At 38.6% G+C, this 21,357-nt stretch overlaps 1 protein-coding gene across 1 annotated transcript in view; it reads right to left on the bottom strand.

Moving 5' to 3' along the window:
- The window catches only part of Plc21C (Phospholipase C at 21C), a 484,769-nt gene that overhangs the window by 63,753 nt on the left and 399,659 nt on the right, over positions 1-21,357 (bottom strand). The window contains exons 14-15 of the mRNA XM_071677149.1: positions 20,049-20,155; positions 11,011-11,113 (exon numbers count right to left, since the gene is read on the bottom strand). Of these exons, the coding sequence (XP_071533250.1) occupies positions 11,011-11,113; positions 20,049-20,155 (210 nt within the window). The remainder of the gene's footprint in view (positions 1-11,010; positions 11,114-20,048; positions 20,156-21,357) is intronic.

Raw genomic sequence — 21,357 nt, 5'->3', positions numbered from 1 at the left:
GTCCACACGCGCAAATATACATACCCATACATCTCAATGTACACATATATATATATTTTTTTTTTTTTTTTTTATACTTTGTCGCTGTCTCCCGCGTTTGCGAGGTAGCGCAAGGAAACAGACGAAAGAAATGGCCCAATCCCCCCCCCCCATACACATGTACATACACACGTCCACACACGCAAATATACATACCTACACAGCTTTCCATGGTTTACCCCAGACGCTTCACATGCCTTGCTTCAATCCACTGACAGCACGTCAACCCCTGTATACCACATGACTCCAATTCACTCTATTTCTTGCCCTCCTTTCACCCTCCTGCATGTTCAGGCCCCGATCACACAAAATCTTTTTCACTCCATCTTTCCACCTCCAATTTGGTCTCCCTCTTCTCCTCGTTCCCTCCACCTCCGACACATATATCCTCTTGGTCAATCTCTCCTCACTCATTCTCTCCATGTGCCCAAACCATTTCAAAACACCCTCTTCTGCTCTCTCAACCACGCTCTTTTTATTTCCACACATCTCTCTTACCCTTACGTTACTTACTCGATCAAACCACCTCACACCACACATTGTCCTCAAACATCTCATTTCCAGCACATCCATCCTCCTGCGCACATCTCTATCCATAGCCCACGCCTCGCAACCATACAGCATTGTTGGAACCACTATTCCCTCAAACATACCCATTTTTGCTTTCCGAGATAATGTTCTCGACTTCCACACATTTTTCAAGGCTCCCAAAATTTTCGCCCCCTCCCCCACCCTATGATCCACTTCCGCTTCCATGGTTCCATCCGCTGACAGATCCACTCCCAGATATCTAAAACACTTCACTTCCTCCAGTTTTTCTCCATTCAAACTCACCTCCCAATTGACTTGACCCTCACCCCTACTGTACCTAATAACCTTGCTCTTATTCACATTTACTCTCAACTTTCTTCTTCCACACACTTTACCAAACTCAGTCACCAGCTTCTGCAGTTTCTCACATGAATCAGCCACCAGCGCTGTATCATCAGCGAACAACAATTGACTCACTTCCCAAGCTCTCTCATCCCCAACAGACTTCATACTTGCCCCTCTTTCCAGGACTCTTGCATTTACCTCCCTTACAACCCCATCCATAAACAAATTAAACAACCATGGAGACATCACACACCCCTGCCGCAAACCTACATTCACTGAGAACCAATCACTTTCCTCTCTTCCTACACGTACACATGCCTTACATCCTCGATAAAAACTTTTCACTGCTTCTAACAACTTGCCTCCCACACCATATATTCTTAATACCTTCCACAGAGCATCTCTATCAACTCTATCATATCATATATATATATACACACACAGACACATACATATATACACATGCACACAATTCACACTGTCTGCCTTTATTCATTCCCATCGCCACCTCGCCACACATGGAATAAAATCCCCCTCCCCCCTCATGTGTGCGAGGTAGCGCTAGGAAAAGACAACAAAGGCCCCATTCGTTCACACTCAGTCCCTAGCTGTCATGAAATAATGCCCGAAACCACAGCTCCCTTTCCACATCCAGGCCCCACACAACTTTCCATGGTTTACCCCAGACGCTTCACATGCCCTGGTTCAATCCACTGACAGCACATCGACCCCAGTATACCACATTGATCCAATTCACTCTATTCCTTGCCCGCCTTTCACCCTCCTGAATGTTCAGGCCCCGATCACTCAAAATCTTTTTCACTCCATCTTTCCACCTCCAATTTGGTCTCCCACTTCTCCTTGTTCCCTCCACCTCCGACACATATATCCTCTTGGGCAATCTTTCCTCACTCATTCTCTCCATGTGCCCAAACCATTTCAAAACACCCTCTTCTGCTCTCTCAACCACGCTCTTTTTATTTCCACACATCTCTCTTACCCTTACATTACTTACTCAATCCAACCACCTCACACCACATATTGTCCTCAAACATCTCATTTCCAGCACATCCACCCTCCTGCGCACAACTCTATCCATAGCCCACGCCTCGCAACCGTACAACATTGTTGGAACCACTATTCCTTCAAACATACCCATTTTTGCTTTCCAAGATAATGTTCTCAACTTCCACACATTCTTCAAGGCTCCCAGGATTTTTGTCCCCTCCTCCACCCTATGATTCACTTCCGCTTCCATGGTTCCATCTGCTGCCAGATCCACTCCCAGATATCTAAAACACTTTACTTCCTCCAGTTTTTCTCCATTCAAACTTACCTCCCAACTGACTTGACCCTCAACCCTACTGTACCTAATAATCTTGCTCTTATTCACATTTACTCTTAACGTTCTTCTTTCACACACTTTACCAAACTCAGTCACCAGCTTCTGCAGTTTCTCACATGAATCAGCCACCAGCGCTGTATCATCAGCGAACAACAACTGACTCACTTCCCAAGCTCTCTCATCCCCAACAGACTTCAAACTTGCCCCTCTTTCCAAAACTCTTGCATTCACCTCCCTAACAACCCCATCCATAAACAAATTAAACAACCATGGAGGCATCACACACCCCTGCCACAAACCTACATTGACTGAGAACCAATCACTTTCCTCTCTTCCTACATGTACACATGCCTTACATCCTCGATAAAAACTTTTCACTGCTTCTAACAACTTGCCTCCCACACCATATATTCTTAGTACCTTCCACAGAGCATCTCTATCAACTCTATCATATGCCTTCTCCAGATCCATAAATGCTACATACAAATCCATTTGCTTTTCTAAGTATTTCTCACATACATTCTTCAAAGCAAACACCTGATCCACACATCCTCTACCACTTCTGAAACCACACTACTCTTCCCTAATCTGATGCTCTGTACATGTCTTCACCCTCTCAATCAATACCCTCCCATATAATTTACCAGGAATACTCAACAAACTTTTACCTCTGTAATTTGAGCACTCACTCATATCCCATTTGCCTTTGTACAATGGCACTATGCACGCATTCTGCCAATCCTCAGGCACCTCACCATGAATCATACATACATTAAATAACCTTACCAACCAGTCAACAATACAGTCACCCCCTTTTTTAATAAATTCCACTGCAATACCATCCAAACCTGCTGCCTTGCCGGCTTTCATCTCCCGCAAAGCTTTTACTACCTCTTCTCTGTTTACCAAATCATTTTCCCTAACCCTCTCACTTTGCACACCACCTCAACCAAAACACCCTATATCTGCCACTCTATCATCAAACACATTCAACAAACCTTCAAAATACTCACTCCATCTCCTTCTCACACCACCACTACTTGTTATCACCTCCCCATTAGCCCCCTTCACTGAAGTTACCATTTGCTCCCTTGTCTTATGCACTTTACTTACCTCCTTCCAGAACATCTTTTTATTCTCCCTAAAATTTAATGATACTCTCTCACCCCAACTCTCATTTGCCCTCTTTTTCACCTCTTGCACCTTTCTCTTGACATCCTGTCTCTTTCTTTTATACATCTCCCACTCACTTGCATTTTTTCCCTGCAAAAATCGTCCAAATGCCTCTCTCTTCTCTTTCACTAATAATCTTACTTCTTCATCCCACCACTCACTACCCTTTCTAATCAAACCACCTCCCACGCTTCTCATGCCACAAGCATCTTTTGCACAAGCCATCACTGCTTGCCTAAATACATCCCACTTCTCCCCCACTCCCCTTACCTCCTTTGTTCTCACCTTTTTCCATTCTGTACTCAGTCTCTCCTGGTACTTCCTCACACAAGTCTCCTTCCCAAGCTCACTTACTCTCACCACCCTCTTCACCCCAACATTCTCTCTTCTTTTCTGAAAACCCATACAAACCTTCACCTTCGCCTCCACAAGATAATGATCAGACATCCCTCCAGTTGCACCTCTCAGCACATTAACATCCAAAAGTCTCTCTTTTGCATGCCTGTCAATTAACACGTAATCCAATAACGCTCTCTGGCCATCTCTCCTACTTACGTACGTATACTTATGTATATCTCGCTTTTTAAATCAGGTATTCCCAATCACCAGTCCTTTTTCAGCACATAAATCTACAAACTCTTCACCATTTCCATTTACAACACTGAACACCCCATGTATACCAATTATTCCCTCAACTGCCACATTACTCACCTTTGCATTCAAATCACCCATCACTATAACCCGGTCTTGTGCATCAAAACCACTAACACACTCATTCAGCTGCTCCCAAAACACTTGCCTCTCATGATCTTTCTTCTCATGCCCAGGTGCATATGCACCAATAATCACCCATCTCTCTCCATCAACTTTCAGTTTTGCCCATATTAATCGAGAATTTACTTTCTTACATTCTCTCACATACTCCCACAACTCCTGTTTCAAGAGTAGTGCTACTCCTTCCCTTGCTCTTGTCCTCTCGCTAACCCCTGACTTTACTTCCAAGACAGGTAACTCACTAGCCTAACAGCAATAAATACTCTATTCTTTTTCTGATTCTTATTATCCTTAATCCAAGTTATGTCAATAAGTAAATACTTGCTTTTCTCATCAACAAATCAGATACCCCACATCTAGTGCTCTTTTAACACCTTCACTTGCCACAGTAAAATGGTACCTCTAGGAAATATTATGGCAAAGGGCCCCTACTGCATCTCCTTCCCATTACTTTCATCACATGCTCTGCCTCCTTTTCAACAAAAATAAAAACAGTCCTGCATGCTCCTGACCCTCACTGTGGTGGTAGTGTTGTGTGTGTGTGTGTGTGTGTGTGTGTGTGTGTGTGTGTCCAACCATCTGACATAGAGTGAATAAGACACTCTCCCTACAGCATTCCCAAAATATCACACTTATGATTATCATATGTTTTCTCTGCAGATAAGTACTGAAGACAGGTGAAGATAATTTGAATACTTTCACTAGCTATGAAATGGAAGCAGCAATACTGTTGTTTACATGACTCCAGTATTCACAAGGGTTAGCATTTCCACTTAGTAGTACAGCATGAGGAATGAAGGTTAAGTTTGTTTCAATTAACCGTTTAAACATCTGGATGAAAATTTTGAGGCACCTGGTGCCTGTTCTTGTCATCCTATCAAGATGCTTAATAACAAAAACACTACTGGACATGTTTCATAAGATCACACACCCTACCAACTGGTAGTGGTGTGAAGTTACTTCTAACCTGAGACAAAACAAAACATAATCAAAGAGCACACAAGTAGCCCCACACAGGTAAGGGGGTTCACACTACAGGACTTCTCAGTCATTTGCACACAAAATGCTCTGCGAATTCAGCCATTCCAGACGAAAAAATTAAAATATTCATGGTTCAGTCAGCTGAAAAACAAATGGTGAAGGCTGAATTAGCAGGGGTTCATGTGTGTGTGTGTGTAAACGATTTGTACAATATGGGTTGGGAAGTCTTTACTTGGAGCCCAATTCCTTGAAATTTCTTTACTTTCATATAACTTTAAACTTTTGTATGTAGTCTGCATTTATATTTTCATCATTTACCTCATTCCATTCATTCATAACTGTATTACCATAGAGGGAGTTATGTACATTTCTTTTAACAAGTTTCTCATTGGGTTTCTTTATATGACCTCTTGCTCTCTTTCTAAGTATCTTTCAAAGAACTGTTGACTGCTGACACTGTCAAATTGATCCAAAAATTAGATTTCCTGATTCTTCTCCCATCCATGGTGCACAAATCTATAACTTTTAACCTCTCCCTGTAACTCAGCTTCCTTATTTCAGGTGCCATATCTGTTGCCCTCCTCTAGACCTTCTTTGCTAGATCTTCATGTTTCTTCGATCCTTTCCATGTGTAGTATGATTTGTGTCCATTACTTTTCATAGTAGGGCCTGACTGTTATTATTTCAAAATTAGCACCTTTAACAGTAAAACATTTTCTCATGGTAACAAAAAGCTTCCAAACACTTCTACACATTCACCCACATGAAAGAAAATGAAGGTTCAAGGGGCTTAGTTATCCTCAAGAGGTCATGAGAAAGGAGTACAAAGTCACACTGTTGTAGCAGGGTTGGGAAACCTTGGAGTTTTTATAGATCTTTTTCATGCAAATTTTATCATTTTCAGGCAAAACACATATAATTTTACATTAATATGTACTAATACAAACAGAGATATATGCCTATACAAGCACTATTGTAATGATGTAACAGAAACATGTAATAACACAGCATATTCATACTTTTTGCGGTGCTGATTGGTTGATGTCACACACCAAAGGGCATCTCACAGCAGTAGTATTCCCAATTACATGCAAACAAGTTCTGTATCTTTATAATCAAGTGTTCATGTTCAAATCACGGCCATGGACAGTATATAATCTTTCTATGTTTCATTTCTGAAAGTTGTACTACAGAAGGGGTGCTGGGTGCCTGCTGCCACACAGAAAGGATTAAGTTTGGTAAATAAACTCAAGATGCCTATTCTAATCTAATTTGAATGCCAGTTGTACATAATTTACTGAATAGTTCCTTATCCCTGTTTAATGATAGCCATTAACCAATTTGCTTCAGCAACAATTCTCCTCATGAGGTGTCAACTGGTGATGCTCAGTTGGAAACTGTTAACCCCAAAGTCCCTCTGATGCAAAGATTCACCTATCTTGTTTCATTTCAAGATAATAATCATACCAAGGCCTTTTCTCACTGTTTCCCTTATTCATTTCTCCACCTCAATCTGGGTTGGACTTCATCAACCATGTATCTGATCAACTCTGGAGCTCATGTAAGTCCCTCAGTATATTGATGAAATTCTCATCATTCTGTACTTCGCACACAACTTTAGCATCATCATTGAACAAGCAAAAATTGGCTGGAAGTGTGTGGCAAAAGAGTTTATATAATTTTTCATGCTGCTTTCATTATATATTAACTGTTTATAAGCTTACATGTTAAAAACAAATTTCCTATCATGTGGCATCAAAAGAGAGATTTGCCTTGAAACATTATGCTGTTTCCCAGTGATGTGGAAATATTCCACTCCATTTCTAATATCACTACCACTGATTTCACCATCAACACCACCATCATCAACATTTCCAATATCACATAACATCAACACCACTGCACCTTCTATATCATTTGCAATAACTACACTACCACTCTCATCGCTGTCTGTCCACAACCATCATCATCACTAATCATGTCACCAAATTAACCAATAATTGCACTGTACTTACAATGTAGACCTGTCAAACATAATAACTGATCCTTCTCATACATATGAGGTTCTCTCTGAACTTTGTGATGCACATACTGACTCAAACTGACTTTTGGTGAATTTTCAAGGCAAATGATGCAAAATGCATCATTGTGATTATAACTTTTTGAATCATAATAAACTGAATTCTTGGAATGCCAGAGCATTAAATGGATCATCCACCAATGTCTCTTGAAACTTCTTTTAGAAGTTCCTTACTAAGATGGCTAACTCTCTTCCCACATTGTCTTTTTTCCTTCTTGCAACATTGTATCACTCCAGAATGATTTGGTTACATTTAATCTCATTAATGCAGAAAGTTTCGGTCCTACAGCTGCAACAGAATCTGGTTTGATTTCTTCAACCTGGTTTTTAAACTCCAGCTTTCTACCATTCAGTACCAGTCCATCTACATTTGTATACTGAACAAAACTTTCAGTCTAACGCTGACACTATTTAATCCACCTGGCCTCTATGAAATAGTGATGTGGCTAATCTACCCTGTAGTCTCTTTTGGTGCCTTTCAATTTTTGTCCTCATACGGATTTTTTTTTTTTTTACTTTCCTCCTCATCCTTTAGTCTCTCTCCTGTGAAGGATAACCCACCATATACCAGAATACTAGCAAGTTTCTTTGGCCAGCTTAAGTATCTTCTTGCTCTATGTCTCCATATCAAATGTAATCACTACAGATCATCCCCTTATATCTAGGCAATATCTCCCAAATCTCTTAGTTTCATTTTTTCAGAAATTGTATCTGCCATGTCTATGGCAGACACTGGTATTCTCTAAGTCCAGAAACCATTAGTAACTTACATATAGCTGTCTCTTGCTCCACATTCATTCACCTCTGCATCTCTGGCTCTTTCTAGAATACTCTCCTTTATCTTCATACATAACGTGTTAGCCTTGAATACTTATTAACAACAAAAACTGTGATTCGATACACCATATATTCCCTGACAGCTATGCCCCTGAGTATACTGTCCTCTTTATAACTTCATTTCGTAATACTTATGTCCCTAAACTTCAGTGTACCACCATCTATGTTCCTCTGCACTAGTCACTATTTTCTGTACTTCTTCTTCAGCCCCATATTATTTTCTGTTTTCTCCTTTCTTCTTCTGTCTCTGACCTCAGACATTCTCTTCTATCATACAACTTTTAAACTTTTGTAACTGTCAGCATTCACAATTTCATGACAGCTTATTCTATTCATTCACCATTCTGCTCCTGAAAAAAGTACTTTTATTCATCTATCTAATGAATTTCTTGCTTATTTTCATGTTATGGCCTCTGGTTACTATATCTCTGCATCTCAAAACGAAATGTTCAGAGTCAATACTGTTACACTGATATAGCAAATTCAAGTCTGTCCCCAAGTTTCCATTACTCTTCCATTTTCCACTCTGGGCAAATTTATTGCCTTTGACCTCTCCCATCTTTGTTTTTCTCTTCCATGCCTTCTCCTTTAAACTTGCTGATCAAACGTGAGAAGTATCACATTCCAAATTGGGTCTAATACACACTGTAAATAGTATTTCTAACATTTTCTTATCCATATAAAATGTTTATACCTGCCAGGATACAGTTTGTCTCTGCCATTCTCCTGAGGTGGCATTTTGATGAAAGGTTAAGTTTGATGTTGCCCCGAAGTTTGCATGACACACAGATTCTTGTAACATATTTCCTCTGTTTTCATACTGTTGCCATTTTTTCAGTCTCATTACATTTATTCATGTTGAATTTTATCAACCATACATCACATCAGCTTTGAGACTTGTAAGTGTTGATACAATCCTCATCATTCTGTAATTCTCAGTGACCTTTGTATTACCTGAAAACATGTACAGATGTAAGACCAGTTCTTCCAGTTGGTGGACTATATGATCACGGAAAGCTATAGTCCCCCAACATGCCCTGTGGCACAACACTGGCGACCCTGGACTATTTTGAGAAGGATACTCTAATATCTGTCATCGGTTTCATAATATTAAGTTTATAAGCATCAAAGGAGTCTTCCTCTTATGCCATCCTGAACATCCAGCTTCTTTATCAAATGCCAGGCAGGGTCAAATGCCCTTTGACAGACCAGGAACACATAATCCATCAATCAATTTCTCTTGTCTAAATGGAGCTAACTTGCTAACTGAAGTCTAAGAGATATTTTATGCACAACTTTTTTGTTGTCTCTCACTTAAGTAATTTGCTCTCTTCCCTGGCACTACTTCCTTTTCCCGTGATTTTCTTAATATCATTTCCAATGGTCTGTTAAGTCTTTTTGTACACTACTTGATCATGTATCAAGAAACTTCATCAGGGTCATGTGTCTTATGCACATAAAGACCCCTCAGTCTTCTTACAAGAATGGTCAGCAGTTTGTGCAAAAACTTGATTGGCATACATTAATACATTTTTTGAACAAGTAAGAATGGACAACCTACTAAAAAATATGCAAAAATGGGAGTCAGTTCTGTGTGTGTGTGTGTGTGTGTGTGTGTGTGTGTGTGTGTGTGTGTGTATACATGAATATAGTGCGTATGAACACACACTTCCATAGAATATACAAACCTCCAACAGCCAGGCTCAAACCTGGGACCTTATGCACAGCTGGTGTAGCATCACCACTAGCATAGCCTAGCCATTGCACTCTCACCTACTGAGCATAAGATCCCGGGGTTCGAGCCTGGCTGTTGGAGTTTTGCATTTTATATATTTCTTTCTTTCAAACTATTCGCCATTTCCCGCATTAGCGAGGTAGCGTTAAGAACAGAGGACTGGGCCTTTGAGGGAATATCCTCACCTGGCCCCCTTCTCTGTCGCTTCTTTTGGAAAAAAAAAAAAAGGGGGGGGGGCTCTTGCAGCTGTAAGGCTGTACTACACCCAGAAGCAGGGATAGGATGGACTCCTTTGAAGCAAGAAATTCTTTGGTGAAACTATTCTGTTTCGTTAAATGACAATGATACAGACTCGCCAAAGTTGACTTTACAATTGCTGTGTAACCTCAAGCAGGCTAAGTCTGGTAACACACACACACACACACACACACACACACACACACATATGTGTATATATATATATATATATATATATATATATATATATATATATATATTCTTTTTTTTTTTCATACGATTCGCCATTTCCCGCATTTGCGAGGTAGCATTAAGAACAGAGGACTGGGCCTTAGAGGGAAAATCCTCACCTGGCCCCCTTCTCTGTTCCTTCTTTTGGAAAATTAAAAAAAAAAACGAGAGGGGAGGATTTCCAGCCACCCGCTCCCTCCCCTTTTAGTCGCCTTCTACGACACGCAGGGAATACGTGGGAAGTATTCTTTCTCCCCTATCCCCAGGGATATATATATATATATATATATATATATATATATATATATAAATATAAAAAACAAATTTGGCTACACATCTATGACTTATGATTACACCACTAAGGATACCATTGTTAAATTGAAATTCACCTCACATTATTTAAAAGACTTCAGTCATATCACTTTAACTGATGCCAAAGGTGTCTTTAGCAAAGCTACAACTGAATATTACCCATTTCTTGAAGAAATATTACTGTGTGACTGAAAAAAAATGGTTCAAGGTGAATACAAAGGAATGCTAATTTCCATAATATTCAAAATATATGCATTAAATACACAGAAATTCTTACAGATTCGAAAACACAAACACAGTAATTTTCACTTTAATTTGATTATATTTGAAACAGAAACATACCATATAAATTCAGAATGATAAATTAATACAATACAGTCATTAACTTACTTTCTGCTGCCTCAAATGAGTGAAAGTGTACAGGTTGTACATAGTTGACTAGTGCGGATATCTCAGCTCCTGCCTCCTCCTCAGCATCAGTAGTACCACATTCCTGAGGAAAAGGGGGAAGGGTAAAAGGGATTTGGAGACACAGAGACGGTTTAGGTAAACAAAGGTCAGTCCTATTTACCTAGAGAGAATCCATCAGCATAACCTTCTAAAGAAAGTTGTACAAGAACAAATCATATAATATAACTGTTTTAGAAAACAATCATTTCTTAAAAAGTATAAAATTTCACTCTTTTCTAAATACCAAATATCAAATATAATAAAACTATACTATACTGTAAGAGAGAATGTCACCTACTTATCTTATGAATTTTCAGTATACAGTACATTGTAAACCACAGAGCCCTCACATGAAACACTTAACTTTATGTTTCATGAAATACTATGAATCATGAAGTACTATGAATAAGATAATCCAATTAAATATTCCACACATAAACTGGTTCACATCACTTATGCCAAATTCACAAGTGTTAAATTCACATATACACAATTTACCTTTTTGCTACTCAAAATTCTGCTTGACTTAGCTAGAGTTTGCACTTACACAGCTAGGCATAACCAACATATCTTTAAAAAGAATAAGCATTTATTTTACATATTTACAGTTTACAATTCTGTTCATTAGCATTCATCTACATGTCAGAGTGTACACATCATTGCACTCCTGAAGCAGTGCAAGCTACCTCTAATAATATAGGAGTTTTGATACAAACTGATTTGGATGAAATTAGTAAGCTTTCTGATAATGGTGACTGGTCACATCTGACAGATTAGAGAGAAGGGACAACAGTAATACTGAAACAGAGAATAGCAAAGACCCCCTAACTAGACAATCACACATGAAAACAGGGTCTATGTTGAACATCAGCCTGCCCATGTTGGCTGAAAAAAGCAATGTCAAAACCTCTCAAAAGACTACTGAGTACTGTATTTTCTAATTCAACAAGATTCTATTCAGAATATTAAAATCATACACTCTTCATCTTCATCATGATCTGCATAAAAATTTTTTATTTATTTTAAACATAACTGTCTTCTCTGACTTGATGGAGTAACATCAGGAACAACCAAACACCAGCCATGTTTATACACACCTACTCTCTAGCTGTCAGGCATGATGTACCAAAACCAACGTCTGTTATCAAAAGCCAAGCTCAGCAGACTACTCTGTAGTTCATCTCAACTGCTTAATATGCCCTAATTCACCAAGTGACATCTTGTTACTCCCATATATTAAAGTGATCCAACTTAATTCTATCCCAAGCATACCTTTTGCCCTCCTGAATGTCCTGGCACCAGTACTCCAATAATTCCTTCACTTTATCCCTAATCTCCTTCTTGGTCTTCCCATCTACCTTTCTCCCACCAATTCTGACATGTAGATCCTTTCAGTCAGTCTGTTTCTTAACCTTTTCATATGTCTAAACAATTTCAACACACACACGTCAGATTTCTTAACTAGACTGCACTTACTACTGTACCAGACCTCTTACATTGTCATTCTTAACATGATCAACCCTCTCACACTATACTTATGCTCAAGCCATCCTGCCTCATTCCCCCTGCTGCACCTCATGACCTTATTTTTGTTCATATCTACTCTTACCTTATTCCTCTCACACACAACTTCTCCCAAGCTTTGTCTACATCTGGAGCTTCTCTATAAAGTTTGCCACCAGAGCCATGTCATCTGTAAGTAACAAATGCCTCACCTTCCCTGACCCCCACCCCCCCACTCCTAAAAATACCACAGACCTGCCCCACACCTTAAGATTCTTGCACTTACCTTCTTTACCACACTCCATCCTTAAATATATTAAACAGTCACAGTGACATCACACAGCCCTGATGCAGACCCACCTTCACCATGAACAATCACCTTCCTCTCTTCCTCCTCACACACATGCCTTACTCTCTAGATAAAAATTTGTCACTGCATATGTTTACTTTTCATGTACCCTAAAAATGTGTAGCCTTCTATTCACAGTTGTGGACAGGAGGCTCTGGTTTTGGTAAATTATACATGACAGCCAGAGAGTGGTTGTGAGTAAATTAGGCCACTTTTTGTTTGTTCCTTACACTGCTTCACTAATGCAAGAAACAATAAATAAGTATGAAAAAAAATGTAGCACCTTCCACAAAGTCTCTCAGTCACTTGTATCATTCAATTTCACCATTTTTTCCCTTAAAGTTGGAGGCTCCAGTCACACACTATATTACACATAAAGGCCAGGCCTTAATTGCCACGTACAATCACTCTTGTTCTCTTAAGTATTTCTCATATAAAAATCTTCAACTGAAACACCTGATCCACATACCCTATACCTCACATGAAGCCAAAATGCTCCTCCCCAGTCAGGTGTCCTGTACATTCCCCCCCACCCCCTTTCAATCACCACTCTCTCACATACTTTAGTAGGTATTCAGTACAAGCTTCTATATGAGCATTCACTTTTGTCTCCCTTATCTTTATATACGGGCAATATACATGCATTCTGCCTCTCCTCAGGCACCTCCCTTGGGCCAAAATAATGTCAAATAGCCTAACTAAGCAATCAATGCCACTGTCACCCCCCTTTCATGAGAAATAATTCCTGCTGCTTTGTCACATTTCATCTCATGCAAGGCTTTCTCTACCTCCCCTCTCTTCCAACTATAATTAGCCATGACTTTCTTACACCACATCCCAAACAAACTACATCACCACTCTAATGTCTAACATATTCAGCAATGATCCAATATTCTCATCCTACCTCCTTTTTACCTCTTCTTTGCTTGTTGCCACTTCCTCATACATATTCATATATCCTTTTTTTTATTTCAAAAAATGTTCCACATGGGAAAGAGGGAATGGCCCGAACTTAAACAGCTGCTAAAGTGTTACAGATCATAGTAAACGATTGTCTTGGCTATCAACCAACAATAAGAACTAAATGTTGTGTTATAGACATCTATGGTGTAGCATTCAGCATTCTTGATCATGATACATTCATGGGCTGCCCAAGAGTCGAATGCACATCAACCAACAATGTGCACTAACTGCTATGTTACAGACATCTATGATGTAGCATTTAACATTCCTGACCATGACGCATTCACGGGCTGCACAGGGCGAACACATAAGTCTGAATCCTAGTTGCAAAAATCGGTCCACAATCAACCCAGCAGCTCGTCCATCCGAAAGGCTGAAGGTTGGTCAACAAAATGGTTACCTGGCTCAGGCTAAGGTTTATACATATATGTATTTTTTCCATACATATATGCCATTTCCTGTGTTAGCAAGGTAGTGTTAATAACAGAGGACTAAGCCTAAGAGGGAAAATCCTCACTTGGCCCCCTTCTCTATTCTTTCCTTAGGAAAAGTAAAAAACTGGAGGGGAGGATTTTCAGCCCCACAACTCCCTCCACTTATAGTTGCCTTTGACGACACACAGGGAATACATGGGAAGCATTCTTTCCCCCCTATCCCCAGGGATATACATATATTCATATATTTATTTATTCATTATACTTTGTCGCTGTCTCTCGCATTAGTAAGGTAGCGCAAGGAAACAGACGAAAGAATGGCCGAACCTACATTTATATATATATATATATATATATATATATATATATATATATATATATATATATATATATATATCAATGAGAAGACCAGTTGCCCATGCCTTCTCAGTTTGCATAAAGAAAAAAGATATCTTATTGTGAGTGATGATAACAGATGCAGCCTAACAACAGACTAGTTTTCCAGACTATGAGATGGCAGTTCTGAAATCATGCTCAGGTTTGACATGATACCACAGTGGTAAGAGAGGGTGCTGTACTGGGAAGACGTAATATGTATTGATATGCATGAAGGTAATAATCAGATTAGTGACATCTAATGGCAAATCAAAACTTGTTTGGAACTGGTAAGTTCCCTAAATACACTTTAGAAAAGTTGTCTGGGGTATTAAATGAGATCAGAACAAGGTGGGGGTAACTGTAGTGTCATAATCTTGAAAAAACAAAAAGGAAGTTGCTAAAGTTGCTGTAAGCTGCTGATGATGTGCTGTTAATTGAATCAGAGGAAACACTGGACAGGAGATCAAAGTGCAATATCAGCCTGCATGTGTTTAATTGGAGATTGTGGATGAGCTTAAATATCTAAGACTGTAAGGATGGTAGTGTGAAAACTGAAATTGAAACTGATCATTTAAGAAAAAAAAATGGAGTTGCAATAAAATTTCAGGCAAACAGGAAAAATTCGGGCCAAGTTGTTAAGAAGTCTGCATGAAAGCCCTTGTCCCATCAATGACGCAAGGATATAAAATCTAAGTTTACGATAGTCAGGATACGTAACTGGCAAGTTGTTTAAGAAGTCTGCATGAAAGCCCTTGTCCCATCAATGACGCAAGGACATAAAATCTAAGTTTACGATAGTCAGGATACGTAAAAGATAAGAGAAGCCATGGTGGATACCTTACATGGGACAGCTGGAATGATATGGATAGACAGAGTAAGATATGAAATGTGAGAATGATATGTGGTGTGAAGAAATCATTAGAAAGATTCATGAAGAAAACTCAATTATATGGCCATGTAAAACAAATGGCAGAGGAGAGGTTGGTCTGGTAAAACAGTGAAACAATGAAATAAGAAAATGCCTATTGTCCAAGAAAATAACAGAAAAGAAACAAATAGAGCAATAGTTAGCATGATAAAAGAGTTTACATAAGTTTACACAGGAAAAAAATCTTAAGCATAAAGTAAATGTCAATATGAAGCATACATTTCTAAAAATGGCAAAAGAAACTGAAGAATTCTATAGTTATGTCAGAAGCAAGGCTGTCACTACCCAGTCAACTGGTTTATTACTTACGGAAAAAGGTGACTTGGTTCAAGACAATGAAGCCATGGCAAAGATCTTAAATGATTTTTTTCATCCATATTTACCACTGAAGACACATCTCATGTTCCAGATCCAGTCCCACTGCTAGTGAAGGAGAACAATTTGCAACATACCATATTGACACACAAGATCAAGATACACTCTCAGCATTAAACAAAATGAAACTAAATAAAAATAAAGAAAGAGGCTAAAAATAAGATATGTAGCCCGTGACAGCTCTTTTTAATAAGTCACTTGCTATGGGGAAAGTTCCACACGATTGAAAATTTGCTAAAGTAACACTAATATTCAAGAGAGGTTAAATAGCCTCTTCTTAGAAATGATCACTCAAATGGTCTGAAATTCAGAGCTGGAAACTTACTGAAACCATCATTGGCAAAAAAAGCATGAATCTTTTAAAGGATCACCACTTTACATTTCATAACAAGGTGTTTGATGAAACCATTCATGTCTAACAAATCTCCTTGCTGTCTTTTATGATCTGTTCGACATGCGTGATACAAGCAAAGTATGTATGATGAAAGTCAAGTGGCTGATGTTATCTATCTATATTTTCAGGAAGCATTAAAAAATCCTGCACCAAAGATTACTTGCAAAAGTAAACCCCATAGTACAGATGTACTTTGTACTTTGGGCAGTTAGAACAATGACTGACTGACCATACACAAAGAGCAGTGACTAACTTTCAAACCTCAAAACGGTTGTACATAACAAGTGGTGTGCAGCAGGGATTAGTTTTCTAACCAAGATTCTTTTGTTTTATATATTAGTGACAACGACAATAGGCTACATTGTATGATATCAAAATCTGTAGAGACCACTCTGCTGGAAGAGAAGGCTACAATAGAAATTGCATGTCTACAGCTGCAAGCTGATAATAGACAAACTGTTACACCAGGCTCACAGGTATAAATGAATTTAATAATGATACGCGCTATGCTTCACACAGTAATAACAACGTGAAGACAAGCTATAGTACAAATTTTGTAGACGCATATAACATAGATGAGGAAAAAGATTATACAGTAAGAATCTTTGATGACCTAAAGCTAAGCAAGCAGAGTAAAGCAGCAGTAAAAAAGCAAACTAAATAGGTATGGCATTCATATTCAAGAGTAAGTCAGAGAGAATAGAGAAAATAGAGACAAGCTATCAAGATGAGTTCCTCACTGAAAAACAAATATTATGACAGCCAACTAAATTAACTAAATCTATTCAGCTCACAAAGGAGTAGTTAAGAGGTCATTTCTTATAGGTATTCAAAATATTTGAAGGCTTTGTAGATCTTGATCTGAGCAGCTGTTTGTGACAAGATTAGTCCGATTGCACTTGTAGTGATGCATACAAGTTTATAGACAAATGTTTATTTCAAATGAAGGAAGGCACTTTTTCTTCACCGTATGGAATACCAATTACAGTAGTTGAAGGTAACAGCTAAGAATATGATTAACATTGTAACAACAAAGAATATGAGTAAAATTAGACTTGACAAAGATTTCACTTCAAGTCCACAAATGACATTATTTGTACCTATGCAGGTATAAATTTTACAGGTATGCTTCTTAAAAAGTGTAACAGACCAGCCAGGCTATGGAGGATACATGAGCCTTCCAACAGCTTCATTTAACCAAATCCAAAGGCCTGTGCCTAGCCCAGGCTGTAGGGGTAGATGATTCCCAAAGACTACACTAAGTAAGTTTTCTGTTTGCTCAATCACATTTTCAAAGCTAAATTTCTGATTCCTTCTACTATTGCATACAGCCCTGGAAGGAGCCATTTTCCTCTACTCCATTAGAAGAAACTTCCATTAAGCATCTATATCAACTTTGCTTTATCCAGATCCGTAAATGCCACATGAATGTTACTCTCTCCAATTATTTTTACATTCTTCAGACCAAATGCCATACCTTGTTCACACATCCACTACCTTTTCTTAAACCACAATGCTCTCCCACAGTCAGCAGCTCTGTTTAAGAAACCACTCTTTCATACATTTTACAAGACTTATAACACTATAAATTGACCATTCATTTTAGTCCTCCTTGCATTTACACAAGGGCACTGTAAATGCACTCTGCCAATTCTTAGTCACCTTAACTTGGGTCATACATACATCAAACAGCCTAACTCACCACTCAACAAACCATCATTCCCCTTTCTTTAGAAACTCGGCTGCAGTCTCACCCACTCCTAACATTTCACATTTCATGCAACACAAGGCTTTTACTACCTTCTGTCTTTTCATGAACCCATTCATGATGCATCTCTCACTTTGCATGCCACTTCATTCCAGATGCTCCACATATACCTTCTCCTCTCACTCTGCAAGCCACTTCACTCCAAACGCTCCATACATACCTTCCTATCATCTAACACATTCAGCTGTCTATGAAAATGACCACTATACTTCTTTTTCACATCTTTGTTTGTACTCACTTCCTCATCTACTCTCACTACTGCCCCCATTTTTCCTTGGTTTAGCTATTCACCTCCTTCTTAAACAATATCTTATTCTCACAAGTTCATCTCTAGCTCCATCTCTCAACTGACCTCTTTTTTGGGTACCAAACCTTTCCCTTGACCTTTATTTACTTTCTCTTGTGCTTCTCCCAATACCTTAAAAACAACTTCCTTTTCTTTTTCCACTGTAGACCTAACCTCCTCATTCTACTGCTTACTACACTTTCTCATATGCCTATATCCTACCTACCACATGCCACAAAGTACACTACACAAGTAAGCATTGCTTCCCTAAATACAGCTTCATTTACCCTCACCCTATTCATAATCTTCAGTTAATCTCTCCTACCATCTCTGCACATAGGCTATTTTTCCAAGCTTGCTCACATTCACCATTTCTTCATTTACATGTGTATCATTTCCTTCTTTCCAAAGCTCACCACAGATTTTCACTCACCTACGACAAGAGCTCGGACATTCTGACAGGTGCCCCTTTCACCATGCTTACATCTAACAATCTTTCTTTCACGCAACTGTCAATTAGTTAATAATCCACTGATGCTAATATCACCAAAACCATTCATCCATGTATATTTGCATATGCATCTTATTTTTTTCCATGAATCTTTGATCATCTTATTTTTTTCCATGAATCTTTGATCATCATTCCTCTCTAGCAATGCTAAACCTTGACAATCTTTGCCCATTCCAATTTACAAAAGAGAACCTTTTCCCCCTGCTTATACCCTAACTTTCCACATTACCCATACCTGTATTCAGATAGCATTCCACTAAGCTTTAATCTCCTACATCAAAACTGCCAAAACACTCATTCACCTCCTCTCAGAAGTAATTTTTTCTTCTTCACTCCTCAACTTCCAGGTGCATAAATCTAAACAGTTACCTATCTTTCATAGACTAATTTCATTCTAAACCACTTAAACCTTGCACTCGCTTTCCTGCACTCATTAACACAATCCCAGAGCTCACTCTTCATCAGAAGTACCAATCCTTCCTTTACTCCTGTCCTCTTAACTAAACCGGGACTTTCTCCTTCAATATTTCTGAACCATTAAACTGCCTTAACCTTCATTTCTGTTTCACTCAGACCCAAGATATTTGGGTTTCTCTCAGTATAGCACTTACCTCAAACCTCATTTAATCATGGTGACAACCATGCACATTCAGATATCTCAGCTTAAGCCTTCAAGGACAAATCTGCACTTGGCTTTTTCCCATATTCCTTTTCACAGTGATAGTAAAAAGGGAAATGGTTTCCAGCCTCTTGTTCCTGCCTTCTACAGCACACAGGAAATATGAGAAGTATTCTTATGTCCCTATTCCTATTACTAATGTTAATATTACTGTTTATGTTGGTAAAAAACATCTGCCAATCAGTTTCAGTCAAGCTGCACCTTGACATATGCTAATAGTCCAAAAGCCACTTTTTACCATCAGACACAAAATATATAATCAATAACATTTAAGCAATGTACTGTATACAAAAATTCAACCTGGCACAATAATTTCACAAATGTACTTGCACATTAGATTTTCAAAAATATTAAGACAAATACAATCATTTCATATCATTTGAACAAAATCTATCAAAAATAGTGCTTACAGGACTTCTTGTTTCTGGTTCATGTGTCCCCTCTGGTGTGAGTGGGCCTTCTTCTTCATCAGAACTGGAACTTACAACATCTTCTGCTCCCCCATCAGGTATTTCTCCTGTTAGTGGAATGCAAAAAAAATCAGCATGCTGTCTTAAGATTATTATACAGCAAGTGAAAATCAAAATAGTAATAAAAGAATAAATCCAAAATGCTTCTTATTGCATAAAAGTTATTTGAGCCAGAACAATTAATGGCCTAAAAAACATAAATACTGGTACTGTAAAAGAAAATTATTATTGATTAGTAAATATTCTGTCCTTTAGTCAACCTGGAAAACTATTCCAATTTCAAATCAAATTAATCCTCCTGCCTTTCGTATAATTTCTAAAAGAAGGAGCAAAGGGAAGAGTTAAGAGAGGAGTTTCCTTTGAAGGCTCAATCATCTTGTCTTGATGCCTTACTAAGGTGGGAAAAGGCACAGTGGTAGGAGAAAAAATCCTCACAAAGATGGTTACTAGAAAACTGTTTCCCTTGTGAACAGCACACTAAAAACACAGTAAAATGCAAATACCTTTAAATAAGAAAAGAGCAGACACCTTCAATTCTATCTATCTATCTATATCTCTGATGTCTGTTCTCTTCGGGAACTCCCTCAAGAGGATGGCCACAACAAAAGTGACTCCATAACTTGTGAACTTCATTGCCACTTCTTAGGCTTTAAGTGCCTCACCCTTAACAGGCCAATGGCATAGAGCAACTCTAACAAAGTGTTTCCAGAGGCTCCTTCCAAATGTTCCTGCTGACTATTTCTAACTAATGTGTCTACCTTATGTTCCTACCTACTACTTCTACCTAATGCTCCTGTCTTGTATTCCTACCTACGACTTCATTCTGTTGCCCCTACCATTTTGCCAAAAGGCAGCACTAGTGCACAGCACTCACTGCAAGAAAATCTTGTAACAAAAAATGAGACGAGTGAGTTTAGTGTTGTCAAGTGTTATGTGTTAGAAGAGTGCAACTTGACAAGCACACTGAAGTGCTGGCTCACTACACATCCATCACTAACCCTCCCAACACACTGCCAGGTAGTACTAGTAATATACCTCCTTAGTCAGTGGCTGCCTACCATCTACTTCACACCTTCAATTCAGATGAAACATTAAATAATGACAACATTTGTTATCAACACGTAAAAAGTGCACCTTACAAATGATAGATACTCCATATTTGTTCTTGATGTCCTAATTTCATGGATGTTGCAATCAATGATTTTCTTTCAAAACAAAGTTAAGGGTTGCAGTATAGCAAATCTTATTC

This window comes from Panulirus ornatus, chromosome 24 (assembly GCF_036320965.1).
Source record: "Panulirus ornatus isolate Po-2019 chromosome 24, ASM3632096v1, whole genome shotgun sequence".
NCBI lineage: Eukaryota > Metazoa > Arthropoda > Malacostraca > Decapoda > Palinuridae > Panulirus > Panulirus ornatus.
Note: the sequence above shows the minus strand (reverse complement) of the source record. Positions and strands in the feature narration are given on the sequence as shown.